This window comes from Calypte anna, chromosome Z (assembly GCF_003957555.1).
Source record: "Calypte anna isolate BGI_N300 chromosome Z, bCalAnn1_v1.p, whole genome shotgun sequence".
NCBI classification, from domain to species: Eukaryota; Metazoa; Chordata; class Aves; order Apodiformes; family Trochilidae; genus Calypte; species Calypte anna.
Genome location: NC_044274.1, coordinates 39,395,687 through 39,409,098, shown reverse-complemented (window position 1 = coordinate 39,409,098; position 13,412 = coordinate 39,395,687). Strand labels below are relative to the sequence as shown.

Below are 13,412 nucleotides of genomic sequence, written 5' to 3'. Positions count from 1 at the left end.
TTAATTATCTGCTTAGGAGTGTCCAGGCATGTGGGGGATGCTCTGAAAGGCCGAGCCTCACCACATCTGAGGAAGATCTGTGCTGTTGGAATTCCTCCATGGGGCATCATTGAGAACCAGAGGGATCTAATTGGAAAAGATGTGAGTTGAACGTATTTAAAATACAAGCCTTCATGTTCAAGGGATGGCATAGCTTTCTTTCATGCTTTATTTTCTGCTCACTTCATTTCACAGATATGATTTTTTTTTTTTTTCAGTAATAGAGGCTTAGATTTTACTCAGCAGTAGGATTCTATGGCATTGAGTTGGGGCACTGTACAGTTGAGGCACTGTATTTTGCTTTTTATATGCAAATGAATAGTTTATAAGTATTGCTATTTTTACAGGAAATAGCCATTCCTTTTTCAATTTCTGTAATTAATTTGGCCATTCTCTTGTAGATGTATTTCTATATTAATGTAATTCAGGATGAGCAATCAGCTTAACGGTAAACACAAATAGGCTGTAAGTGTGCTTGCTTCTAATCAGTGAACTAGAACTCTATATATAAAGTGCCTGTGTTAGGGCACAGTCTACATAACTCTAAAACCACTTGACAAGCAACATGAAATAATTCCTGATAAATGATGGCTCACATGCCTTTAATGGGAAAGCACCTAGGAAAAACATGCCATTGTGTTTCAACTGTAAGCAAGAAAGGCAGGCAGTGACCCTGCCTAAGGACGGCAAGCCTACTCAGAAATGCTTTCTGTGGTATTGTGTGTTTTTTTCTGTTAAGAATAAAATGAAAAGCCATATTTGAGCAAAGCAGGAAAAAACATGATGGAGGCTTTTGTAGGATTAGAATATGATGAAGAAATACAATTAAGCCAATATAAATAATGATATATTACTGGCTTCTTTGAATTTTTAAATTTATTTATTTTTTTCTTTGGTTGGTTATTGGGTTTTTTTTGTTTTGTTTGTTTGTTTGTTTGTTTTCTAGGTAGTTTGCCTGTATCAGACTCTTGGTAATCCACTCAGCAAGCTAAGTACCCTCAACAGTATGCATTCTCATTTTCTAATGGCAGATGATGGGACAGTAGGGAAATATGGGAATGAAATGATGCTCAGGAGGAATTTGGAGAAGTATATATCACTTCAAAAAATTCACACAAGTGAGTATTGCTGTAGTCAGCTTTATGACAGAAAAACCTATCCTAAAAGTTATGAAAGTACTTGACATTTTCTGTTACATGCTATATGTTTTCATTTGCTTTAGAATGTTACAGTGAGTGAATGTTATTATTTGCATATGTCTTGAACTCTGAATATCATGAATATTGGAAGGACAGCAGTTTTACAAAGTATTGTGCACTTGGGCTAACTCACATTTTGATTTCTCAGTGGAATTTGAAACCTTCTTCCCCTATTCATTACTTTTATCCTCATCACTCTTCTACTTTGCCAGTGTGTGACTGCCTCAGATACAGAAACAAAGACTGTCTTTGAAAAGAACTCCTTTGGCCAATGTTTGTTTGTCAGGTCTCAAAATTTCAGATGTTTGCCTATACAGTAACTGAGCTATGGTATAGAAATAAATAAATATGTATTATATAGACAAGTATTTCTTTTTATATAATATCTTATATAAGGTATCTGTGGAAGTTCACTCTTAGTGATTTAAATCTTGAGATATGTTGAAAAGACATCAGCAGGGTTCTGATGTTGAATCCTTTTCTCCTACATTTGCTCACATTGCAGTATTTACAGACTTAGAAATGTACCCCATTTTACTTTGTTTATATTTACAGCATCTTACTCAGCTTCTTAAATATTTTCTTACTGTAAGTTATTGCAAGGCAGACTTTCTCTTGGTTTTCAATTTCTGCGGCATCTTACTTGAAATTTATTTCTGATTGTAAAAAAAATCACCCTGACGCTATGAAAGTTTGAGGAGGTCTGTAAAGAAGTGCTTGATTATTTTTCTATGTGTAGGTAAGCAAATGGATATTGACAACGTTTCAAACTCTGTCAGTGTTCCTGCACATCAGAACTATTATAAAGATTCTGAAGAATGTTTCTTCTTTCCAGTGCTAGGGCTGCTTACAGTTTTGACAGGAGGCTTTTATGGTCTTTTTTATCTGGTTGCAGAAGTTCTGTGGAGTCTTTAAAAAGTTTAAGTCAAATTAGAGGTGGTGAAGGCATTATTTCCTCTCTGTTGAACCGTATATGAGACTCCTTCATGAGTACTTACTAGCCCAGTGTTTCAGGTTTTTTGTGTGTCTGAGACCTGCTTGTAACTGGTTAGGTGTGTTTTGAAACAGGAATGGGCCAAGGTGTACCTATAGTTGGGTTGGTGGTGGAAGGAGGCCCCAATGTGATCCTAATGGTGTGGGAGTACATGAGGGCCAGCCCAGCTGTTCCAGTGGTGGTCTATGAGGGCACTGGCAGAGCTGCAGATATCCTGGCTTTTATCCACAAACACACAGGTGATACGGGGTAAGTAGTACAATGCTTCTCCTGCTTGGTCTGTCCTATTGGGAGGCACCTGAAAAATCCTGTCTCAAAACCACAGAGGTAATTTCTGATGCTTCTAACTTGAGGAAAACGACTCTACAACTTGGAAAGTTATAAAGAGGTATGTTTTATTCCAGGGACAAGGGGTATTGATCTCTTCTCCTAACTTGCACATCAATCTCGTAATCAGGCTTTTGTTATGTACACTGAAGTTTTACATATTCATTAGATTTCCCAATATACCTATACATCATCTACTCCTGCTTTGTGTTAAAATTAGTCCCAAGAGGTAATTTTCATAATCTCCTCCCTTCTGTGCTTTCGTGGTGTCTCCTGGTGGTGGTCGTCGGTGGTCATGGGGATCAAGTAAAAATGAAGCAAAGGTCCTTCTCTGGATAAACTTTTTACCCCTTCTTCTCTGGGCATTGGCATTCCTTCAGCCCAGGTTGATTTGTCTGAATTAGCTATATTTTATCTTAAAGCCCGGAATGTTCTCTCCCTCTCATCTCAAGGCTGTTAGATAGATATTTTCCCTTATAAGTTATAGCTAACCCAAACTATTACTTAGCTTCTTTAAACAAGCATTCTGTGTTATCTTCTATAAGGTCAACATGATCTCTAAACAGTTACTAGCTGGCATTTTATATTAACCCTTACCTCACTTCTAGTAATGACCCTGCCATGATCTTTTGCTGACTTTAACTTCTGGGCTGTGGTTAGTTGCTGTAGGAGCAACTGTAGGCTGCAGTAAGAGGAGAACTAAGGTTCCTTGGTTTTGGTTTTGCAGTGGTAACCCAAACTTGCTGTCATCGTCTGGCTGTCACCTCCCATGCAACTTCAGCTGGAGACTCTAGTAAACGTACCTTGATGACAATTTTACATGCAAAGTGGAAAAATATATACACGTATATATTTGTATAACCAATTAATATTTCCCTGAAAGTTTTTCAAATGCAAAAGGGCTTTTAAAGGAAAGATCAAAATTTTAAAAGGTGGCCTGTGTTAATGCCAGTTTAAAGAAAGAGAGCCATTTAATAGAGTTGATATCTTAAATATTTATTTATTATCTTTTCTAAGTAGTCTTTTAGGGCAAGTGGTGTTTTTCCCTTTTGTGTTGTATTGAATTTTTTTTCTTCACTTTCCTTTTCTTCCATATTTTTGATCTTTAAAAAAAAAATCCCATCATTTCAAAGGTAAATGAGAGGAAAAAAAGGTGGCCTCAAAATGAAGCCTATTGAATAAACAATGAGGAGTTTAATTTAATTGCTATATGATTATTGAAAGAAAGAAAAAAATTTCTAAATTTTAGTGATTTTTAGCAGTACCTTGAAAATGATTACCTTTTTATTTGTCTTCTTTCCAATACTATATGTGTATGGCTAGAATTAATGCCTATGTAAATAATAATTCATATTATGGGATGCCTTTGCTCTGTTTTGTTTTATAAAGGCAGGAATAAGTCAATAGAGAGACAGAAATGAATTCTCCGCATGACTCTGCTCAGCACAAGTTTTATCTTTTACTGAGTTGTCTTTTGAACTAGTAAGAAGTAGCTAAAAATATACTTGTTTTTTGCTTGTATATCTGGTTTTCAGGGAGTTGCGCCCTCAAGTGAAGGAGGAGATCTTAGTGATGATTCAAAACACATTCAGCCTGGGACAGAAACAGTCCAGTCATCTCTTTCACATTTTGATGGAATGCATGGAACACCGAGAGTTTGTGAGTGTGGCTAATGCTCTGAGTCTAGTCTGCCTTCATTTACTGTTATCCTTTCTGGTCCTTCTGTGGTGGTTTGGCATGGACACTGCAGCTGTGGAAATAATACTTAATCTCTAATACAGTTATATCATAGAAGTGCCTATATTCATTTATATTTTGGGTAGCTCCAAAGAGCATGCTTAGTTAGTATTCAGACATAGTTCTCAAGTCTTGTTGGCTGCTTATGTAATTACAACCTTTCTTGTTTTAGTAAAAGACTAGACTAGACTTTTGTTTTTGCAAGAAAGATCAAGAAATTCCTATTTTTTTTCTATTAGTAGTATGTTACCTGTAATTCATAAACGTTTCCATCTTTTCCTCTAGTTGTAACAGATTGGTACTGTAACTTGTCTCTGAATATTAAAACACAGTTTTGAAATGTGCCGGCACGCTTAGCAGCGCAGGTGCTCATGTGGCAGCAGAATAATGGAATCACAGAAGGGTTTAGGCTAGAAGGGACCTTAAAGATCACCTAGCTCCAACCCCTGTGCCATGGGCAGGGACACCTCCCACTAGATAAGGTTACTCAGAGCACTATCCAACCTGACCTTGAACACTTTCAGGAAGGGAGTACCCACAGCTTCTCTGGGCAACCCATCCCAGTGTCTCACCACCCTTAGAGAGTATATTTTCTTTCTAATATCTACTCTAAATCTACCCTCTTTCAGTTTAAAAACATTACCCCTTGTACTATCACTAGACTCCCTAATAAAGGGTCACTCTCCATTTTTTCTCTATAATCCCTTTAAGTACTGGAAGACTTAAGGTGTCCATATTCCCTCCCTCCCAGATCTTTCTCTTCTCCAGGCTGAACAAGCCTAACTTTTGTAGCCTGTTATTAAAAGAGGGGCACTCCATCCTTCTGATAACTTTCATGGACCTCCTCTGGACTTGCTCCAAGAGCTCCATGTCCTTCCTGTGTTGGGGACTCCAGAGCTGGACACAGTACTCCAGGTTGGATGTCATGAGAGCAGAGTACAGGAGAAGAATTACTTCTATAGACACACTGTACATGCTTGTTTTTATGGAGCCCAGGATACAATTGGCTTTATGGGCTTCAAGCACACATTGCAGGCTCCTTTTGAGATTTTCATCAATGAGCACCCCCAAGTCCTTTTTGTCAGGGATCCTCTCAATCCATTCTCCATCCAGTCTGTATTTGTGTTTGGGATTGTCCCAACTCAGATGCAGGATTTTGCACTTGGCCTTTGGAACTTCATGTGGTTGACATCAGCCCATCTCTCAAGCCTGTCAAGGCCCTTCTAAATGTTGTACTAGAGTGTCAGCCACACCATCCAACTTGGTGTCATCCACAAACTTGCTGATGGTGCACTCATTCCATGTCACTGACAAAGGTATTAAATAATCCTGGTGCCAATACAGACTGCTGAGGGACAGTGCTTGTCACTGATTTCCACTTAGACATTAAACCATTGACTGCAACTCTGAGTGCCACCATTCCAGTTAATTGATTGTCCCACCTGACAAATCTGCCTCTCCATTTTAGAGACAAGGATGAAATGTGAAACAGTGGATGCATAGCGTGCAAATGCTGTGCACAAATCCAGGTAGATTATGTCATTTGCTCTTCCCTTATCCACCAATGCTGTAGCCCTGTTGTAGAAGGCCATCAAATTTATCAGACATGACTTGATGACTTGCCCTTAGTGAAGCCTGGCTGGCTCTCATCAGTAACCTGTTTCCCATATGCCTTAGCATAATTTCCAGGAGGATTAGCTACATGATCTTGCTGGGCAGAAAGGTGAGAGTGATCAGTCTGTAGCTCTTTGCATTTTCCTTTTTTTTAGCCTTTTTAAAAAGGGGGGTTATGTTTCCCCTTTTTCATTCAGTGGGAACTCTCCAAACTTCCATAAATTTTCAAATATGATGAAGTACCAAGTGTTTGTCATGAGTATAATGACAATCATAGCAATGATTGCTAATATGGAAACTACCCAATATGTTTTTATTATTTTTCTTGTACTTCATTTGGATGTCTATTTTCTAGCTGAAAACTGTAAATACTAGCCATGTTCTATTTTTACCCTTCACAGCTTTGAAGACTAATCAAAAGTAAATAGACTCATGTTGTTAGGCATTAGGTGGAATTCCAGTTTGCCTAGGATACTTGCCTACGTTTCCTGTCTGAACCAAAGGAAAAAAATATCTAGATCTCTGCCATTGTTTGTGTTGAAATATGTATGGTTTAATCTACCACAGCCCTTAACGAGAAGAAATAACTTCTCTGCCTCACCTCAAATAGTATACTTCTGCAATTCTAACAGATAACCGTATTTGATGCGGAGTCAGAAGATCAGCAGGACACTGATTTGGCAATTCTGACTGCACTCTTGAAAGGTACCTATATACAAATGTGACCTGTTTTTGTCTGACATACAGTCCCATTGAATTACCTTTTCAAAGCAAAGGAGTAACATAAGTGTGTGAAAAATGCAATGTTCTTTGCTTGTTTGTTAGGCACAAATATGTCTGCTTCCGATCAGCTAGATTTGGCGTTGGCCTGGAACCGGCTCGACATTGCCAAGAAACATGTATTAGTGTATGGACAACACTGGAAGGTACTAATGTATTTTATCTTTCACTGGTGCTTTACACTTCATTATGATGACTAATTATCCATGATTTGCATTTGTCAGGCTTTAATTAAGGAATAGGTTGATGCTTGGAGTTGGTCTTCTGGAGTAAGCATCTTTGATTTTGAAGAGACGTAGTCCTAAAAATTGCAAAGTATTCAACTGCAGAGTGCATCAGATGAAAAATCAAATGCATTTACTTACATAAAGTAGAGGCATGATATCTGAAATTCACATAGTTTTCACTGTTCTTTTCTAAACAGTTCTTTTTTTCACACTGTTCTTTTCTAAATTACAGAATAGTAATTTTAAACTTGTATTCAATGAAGCTGTTGTTAAGTTGTTGGTGGTGAAGGATATTTCATTGTAGCCCAGAGTACTCTATTCTCCAAAGGAATAAATTCCAGAGTAGTGTTGCTTTTGATTTCCTAGCTCCAGACAGAAACAGAAATCAGTAAATGATAGTCCTTTGTGATGTTATCGGATCAAAGAAAAAGGTAGAATTAACTATGGTAATGTGGCATCATGACATTATTTCAGGTATTTTTTCTTGAGATCAGATGCTATTATTACTTCATGCATGTGGAAGAACATACAGTAGCAATTGAATCAGTCCTATAGATTAAAATTTTCAGGTTTTTAGGAATAATCTGGTGCTTAAGTATATCCCTTCTTAACTGAATTTTTCTGTGCATAATAAGGTTTTTATGGATAATAAATTTAATACAGTATTTTTCCTCAACACATTGCATTCCCATTTGTTGTAAGAGTATTTTTTCCATAAAATTATATCTGATGCCCCCAGAAGTACTTTTAAAGTTTTTTCTTCTGAGAAATACAAGGCTGTTTTTTCTAGTCCTGATTTTCTTTACAATGTAAATTTTGGAAAACTGACCGTGTGTATGGTTTTTCTGAGTGATGGTGGCTGATCGTTCCACAGAAGAGAGCTGAATTTATCGACTGCCAGTCCAGGCTGGTAAAGGTGAGGCAGGTACCTGTTGCTGGTTTTGGAATGGCACCAGGAGGGTGCATGGGGAAAGCCCACGTGGGTCGAAGGGAGGCTCTGTCAGATCAGGTGAAGCCTATGGGTTGTTGCCACCATCTGGGAAAGAGATGAACTATGGTTTCAACCTGGCAGAAGGTTGAGCACTCAGCAGCTGCCAGAATGAACACAGGAACTCAGAGGCAGTTCCCATGGAAACAGGCAGCCATCCAGGTCCCAGGTTACAGGGAGTGTGAGAGCCTTTCCCTGGCAGCGAGAGGAAGTTACAGAAACTGCTGCATGTGGTGTGAGTGGGTGGATGATCTCCTCTGCTGGGTGGCAAAACTGCAAGAGGTAGTTGAAAGGTTGGGGAATATCAGGAGGGCTGAACAGGAGATAGACTGATGGAGCCAGAACAGAAGTTGGAGTAGCCATCTGATAGTACTCAGGATCAGAGGCCCCCTGTGTCCTGCTCCTGTCAGACCAGAGGTAGTAACATGGATGAGAGGAGCAAATAGAGACTAAGTAATTCATGGTCAAGGCAGCAGATGACCTTCTTTAACCACCTCAACCCCCCAGGTGCTACTGCACTGCCACTACACCCCAGGTAGGAGGTTGTGGTTGGGAAAGTCCAACCAAATTAAGACCTGGGTGATGGGCACAATGGACAGCCTACACCAGAGGTCTATCCATGCTCAAGAAAACCTACCACCCCTATCACAACATCAGCTTCAAGGGAAGAAAGAAGGGTTATAGGTGACTCCCTTCTGAGGGGAACAGAGAGGACAATCTGTTGTGGAGAGCCCCCTCATAGGGATGTATGCTGTCTATCTGGATTCCAGGTCAGGTACATCACCAGGAAATTTCCTAGCCTGGTGCGGCCCTTGGGCTACTACCCCCTACTGATCTTTCATGTAGGATGAGAGGAAGTTAAGATTGGCAGTCCTAGAGCAATTAAAAGAGACTTTAGGGCCCTGGGAAGAGTGGTGAGAGATTCTGGTGCACAGGTCATCTTTTCTTCTGTTCTTCCAATCATGGGCAACAACATTGGAATGAATAACCCTACACATGGCTCCATGGCTGGTGTCACCCCCACAAATTTGGGTTCTTTGACAATGGTATGGCATATGCAGCACCAGGGATGTTGACACTTAAACGAGAGACACCTTTCTTGAAGGGAGAAGAGGGTCTTCACCCAGAAGATTGCTGGGCTAATTGACAGGGCTTTAAACTAGATGTGAAGGGGGAAGGGAGCAATATTAGTAGGGGAAGGGATAATATCAGTAGGCTTTCACATAATAAGCCATGCGATGACACACCTATCTCAAAGCAGGAAAAAGATCCTGGCTCAGGAGCTAGGAACACTCATCAGAAGGCTTTTAAATGAAGCTCCAATGGGGGGGGGAGGGTGGGAAAAATCTAGGTCTTACTGGGCTCATCAGTACCAACTGGACAGCTTGATGAGGCATGCTTTAAGCTGAAGGACCTGGATGGAGGGATCATCCCACCATCACCACTACAACAGATTTGGGATTAAACCAGGCCAGCCAGAGTAGCGTAAAATGTGCCTCAACTGTCTCCTTCAATGAGAAGCAAAAGGTCACCCTGCTGAAGTGAATGTATAGAAATGCACGCAGTCTGGGAAGTAAACAGGAGGCACTGGATCTCCATGCCCAGTCAGATAGTTATGATATCATAGGAATAACTGGAACATGGTGGAATGATTCACATGACTGACAGAAGGCTATAGGCTGTTCCATAAAGACAGGCAGGGGAGAAGAGGTGGACGAGTCACACCCTATATTAAGAAAAACCTTGAATGTATAGAAGCCAACCATGGCAATTGAGGTAGCCCTATTGAATGCCTCTGTGTGAAAATCAGAATGGTTTTCTCCAAGGGTGACCTTACAGTAAGCATCTGTTACCAACCTCCAAACCAAGATGATGAGAACAATCAAGTGAAACTCAGATCAATCGGGCAAGTTTTGAATCACCAAAACCTGGTCCTACTTCAGACTTCAAAGGTTCAACTACAGAGACTTCAACTACTCAGACATTTGTTGGAAGAACAACACTGCAGCTCACCTGACATCAGTCAAGTTCCTGGAATATGTCGAATACTGCTTCCTCACACAAATGTTGGATGTGCCAGCCAGGAATGAGGCACAGCTGGACTTGACTATTCACTAGCCAAGAAAACCTCTGTGATATCTCAGTTAGTGACAGACTTGGCTGCAGTGACAATAATCTTGTGGAGTTTGGGATACTGCTGAACACAGTGAAGGTTAATTCAAGAACAAAGGTTTTAGATTTTAACATCAAACTTCATCTTGCTCAGGGCTCAGTCGGAAGGGATCCTATGGGAAGGTTCCAGGAAGGTAAATGAGGTGGGAATAGTGAGTACTGGAAGTTTTTCAAGAACACTCTCCTAGTTGACCAAAACCAGTTTATCCCCTCTAAAGGCAAGGGAAGTAGGTAGAAAAGTGACCCCCATAGCTTAACTGCAACCTTCTGGGTCAGCTCAGAACCAAAACGGAAATGTGCCAGAGGCTGAAAAGTGGAACACTACTGGTTGAAAACTACAAAGCTATTACCAGGGCATGAAGAGAATCAGTTAGGAAAGCAAAAGCTCAGATTGAGCTAAATTTGACCAGAGATGTCAAAAGCTTCAAGAAAGTGTTTTTTCAGATGGATTAATATCAAGCAGAAACAGAGGAATAATATTGGCCTGCTATTAAATAGGAGAGGTGAACTAGTCACCAACAATACTGAAAAGGCAAAGGTTCTCAACACCTTCTTCACATCTATCTTTACCAACGATGCTAGGTCTCAGGCCATAGGGAAAAAGGTTCAAGCTGATGCAAATACTGATCATCAGTGAAGGAAGAATTGGTGTATCAACTATTACAGGAGCTTGACCCATACAAATCGATGGGTCCAGATGGCATCCACCCGAGGCTGTTGAGAGATCTGGCTGATGTTGTTATGAAGCTGCTCTCTATAATCTTTAAGAAGCTGTGGAGATCAGGAGGTGTCCCTGAAGACTGGAGAAAGGCTAACATCACCCCCATCTTTAAGAAGGGTTCCAAGGAAGACCCAGGCAATTGGGCCTCACATCTTAACACCCTGAACACATTAACCTCACTTCAGTCCCTGAGAAAGTCATGGAGTGAATTCTCCTGGGGACTATTACAAATCAATTGAAACGTGTGATCAGGAAAAGCTAGCATGGATTAATAAGGGGTAAATTGTGCCTAATGAACCTGATTGCCTTCTGTGGCAAAGTAACCTACTTGGCTGATGAAGGGCAAGCAGTAGACATCATTTTACCTGGACTTTTTCAAGGCTTTTGATATGATACCTCACAGCTTCCTCCTGGAGAAACTGATTCATCATGGTCTGGACAAGTGGTCTGTGCGGTGAGTTGGGAACTGGCTGACAGACTGTACCCAGGCAGTGACAGTAAATAGTTCACCCTCCAACTGACAATGTGTCACAAGTTGAGTCCTCCAGGGACTAATATTGGGTCTGATGCCATTTAACATCTTCATAAGTGACCTGGATGTTGAGATCAAAAGCACCATGATGAAGTTTGCTGGTGACACCAAGATGAGTGTCACCACTCCAGAAGGGAGAGCCACCCTCCAGGATGACTTGGACTGGAGAAGTGGGCTTACAGGAACTTTATGAAGTTCAATGTATAGAAGTGTAAGGTCTTACACGTTGGAGCACAGAATCCAGGAGTGCAGTTCAGACTCAGATACACTTGTCTAGAGAGCAGCCTTGTGGAAAAGTGTTGGTGGACTACAGACTCAACATGAGGTGTGTGAGCTGTTGCTGCTGCCACAAAGAAACCTAACAGGATGCTGGCTTGCATCAAAAAGGGTCACTAGCAGAGATAAAAAAGCCTTCATACTGCTCTACTTGGCTCTTGTCAGACTGCACCTGGAGTATTGCGTTCAGTTTTGTTCCTTGCTCTACAAAAAGGATATGAACAATCTGGAGAAGGTCCACAGAAGAGCCACAGGGATGATCAGAGGAGTAGAGAAAATAAAGAGGAGGAATTGGAATTCATATACTACCTGGTGTATTAGGAGAGGCTGAAAAACTGGCCTTGTTCAGCCTTGGGAAGAGAAGGCTGAGGGGAAACCTTATTACAGTGCTCCAGTACTTAAACGGAGGGCTACAGAGAAGATGGAGACTCCCTATTTACAAAGAGTCACATGGATAAAAGAAGGTGCAATGGGCACAAATTACTTGTAGTGAGATTCTGATTGAACAAAAGAGGAAAATTTTTCACTATGAGTACAGTCAGATATTGGAATGATGTCCCAGGGGCAGTAGTAGATTCCCCAACTTTGGGAAGTTTTGGGTCTCTGCTTGACGGAGTGCTGAGAGAGATCACATAAGCAATGATATTAAATTGACCAGATGATCCTTGAGGTCCCTTACAACCTGGTATTCTATGATTCTATTTTCCTATGGTGTATAAGGCTGAATACATGGACAACTGTTCCCAAAATGTCTAGAACTGGGCATCCATGAATTAAAGGATTTTTTGTGCTTGATATCTCTTTGGACTCAGTTCACTACCTATGAAGAGGAGATGGTCATACCATGGTGTAGTATAACACCTGGTAAAAATAAATGGTGTAGTGTATCCACTGAAAAGAATAGAAAAAAATTGACTGGTTTGTTTTCAGGATTTAAATGGTGTGTGAATAATAGGAGGTGTGCTAAACCTGGAACAATACAGTTAGAACAAAATGCTCAGTAGGTCCTTGCTTAATTCATCATGTGAACTGAATAAGACTAAAGCCTCTTGGGAAACATAGTATACGATTGAGCTATGATTGATTGTACCATTATTCAAGGTGATAAATTATCCGATAACTTTTGAGTGTTTGACTCCATGACCTTAGCAGTGGAAAAGAGGTTGTAGTGAAGTGGGTGTTAGTTTCTTATCCCTAATAGCAAGAACAAAAGCATCAGGTTGTGCAAGGGAGTTTTAAGTTGGATACCAGCAAAAATGTTTTCACTATTACGTTGTCAAATACTGAAACAGTTGTGGACTTGGCAGTGTTATGTTTATGGTTGGCTTTGATGACCTTAAGGGTCTTTTCCAACCTAAATGATTCTGTGATTCTCTGTGTTTGGGAAATAATGAATAACAGGCAGATCAGCACTGTACCAATATTCAAGATGTGGGGCTCTTCATTAAGATATTTAACGAAATACCAATGTTTTACACATTATTCTCTATTCATCTGTGTTTAAATCCTCAGTCTGTATGCCTTTTTTGATTGCTTACAACTAATATTCTGCTTGCAGTCATGCTTTCAGATGATATGTCCACCAATAGTTTTTCTGAGTTAATTTCAAGACTGACATGCAAGTAAGATTATTTTCAAATTGCACATTATTTCACATTTACTGATACTGAATTTCACCTGATTTTTTTTGCTGGCTATCTTCTATTGGGAGATTTTTCTACACCTCTTCTCAATCAGTTTTACTATTATTAGCATTTTTGTGTCATCAGCAAGTATTGTTAAGTCAGTATTTAATATGTGGGATTT

The 13,412-nt window shown here is 40.1% G+C and overlaps 1 protein-coding gene across 1 annotated transcript in view; it reads left to right on the top strand.

Annotated features, from left to right (window-relative positions):
• TRPM6 (transient receptor potential cation channel subfamily M member 6) overlaps positions 1-13,412 on the top strand; it is an 83,951-nt gene that overhangs the window by 20,584 nt on the left and 49,955 nt on the right. Inside the window, exons 7-12 of the mRNA XM_030467587.1 lie at positions 17-141; positions 986-1,157; positions 2,307-2,481; positions 4,095-4,218; positions 6,543-6,615; positions 6,736-6,836. Of these exons, the coding sequence (XP_030323447.1) occupies positions 17-141; positions 986-1,157; positions 2,307-2,481; positions 4,095-4,218; positions 6,543-6,615; positions 6,736-6,836 (770 nt within the window). The remainder of the gene's footprint in view (positions 1-16; positions 142-985; positions 1,158-2,306; positions 2,482-4,094; positions 4,219-6,542; positions 6,616-6,735; positions 6,837-13,412) is intronic.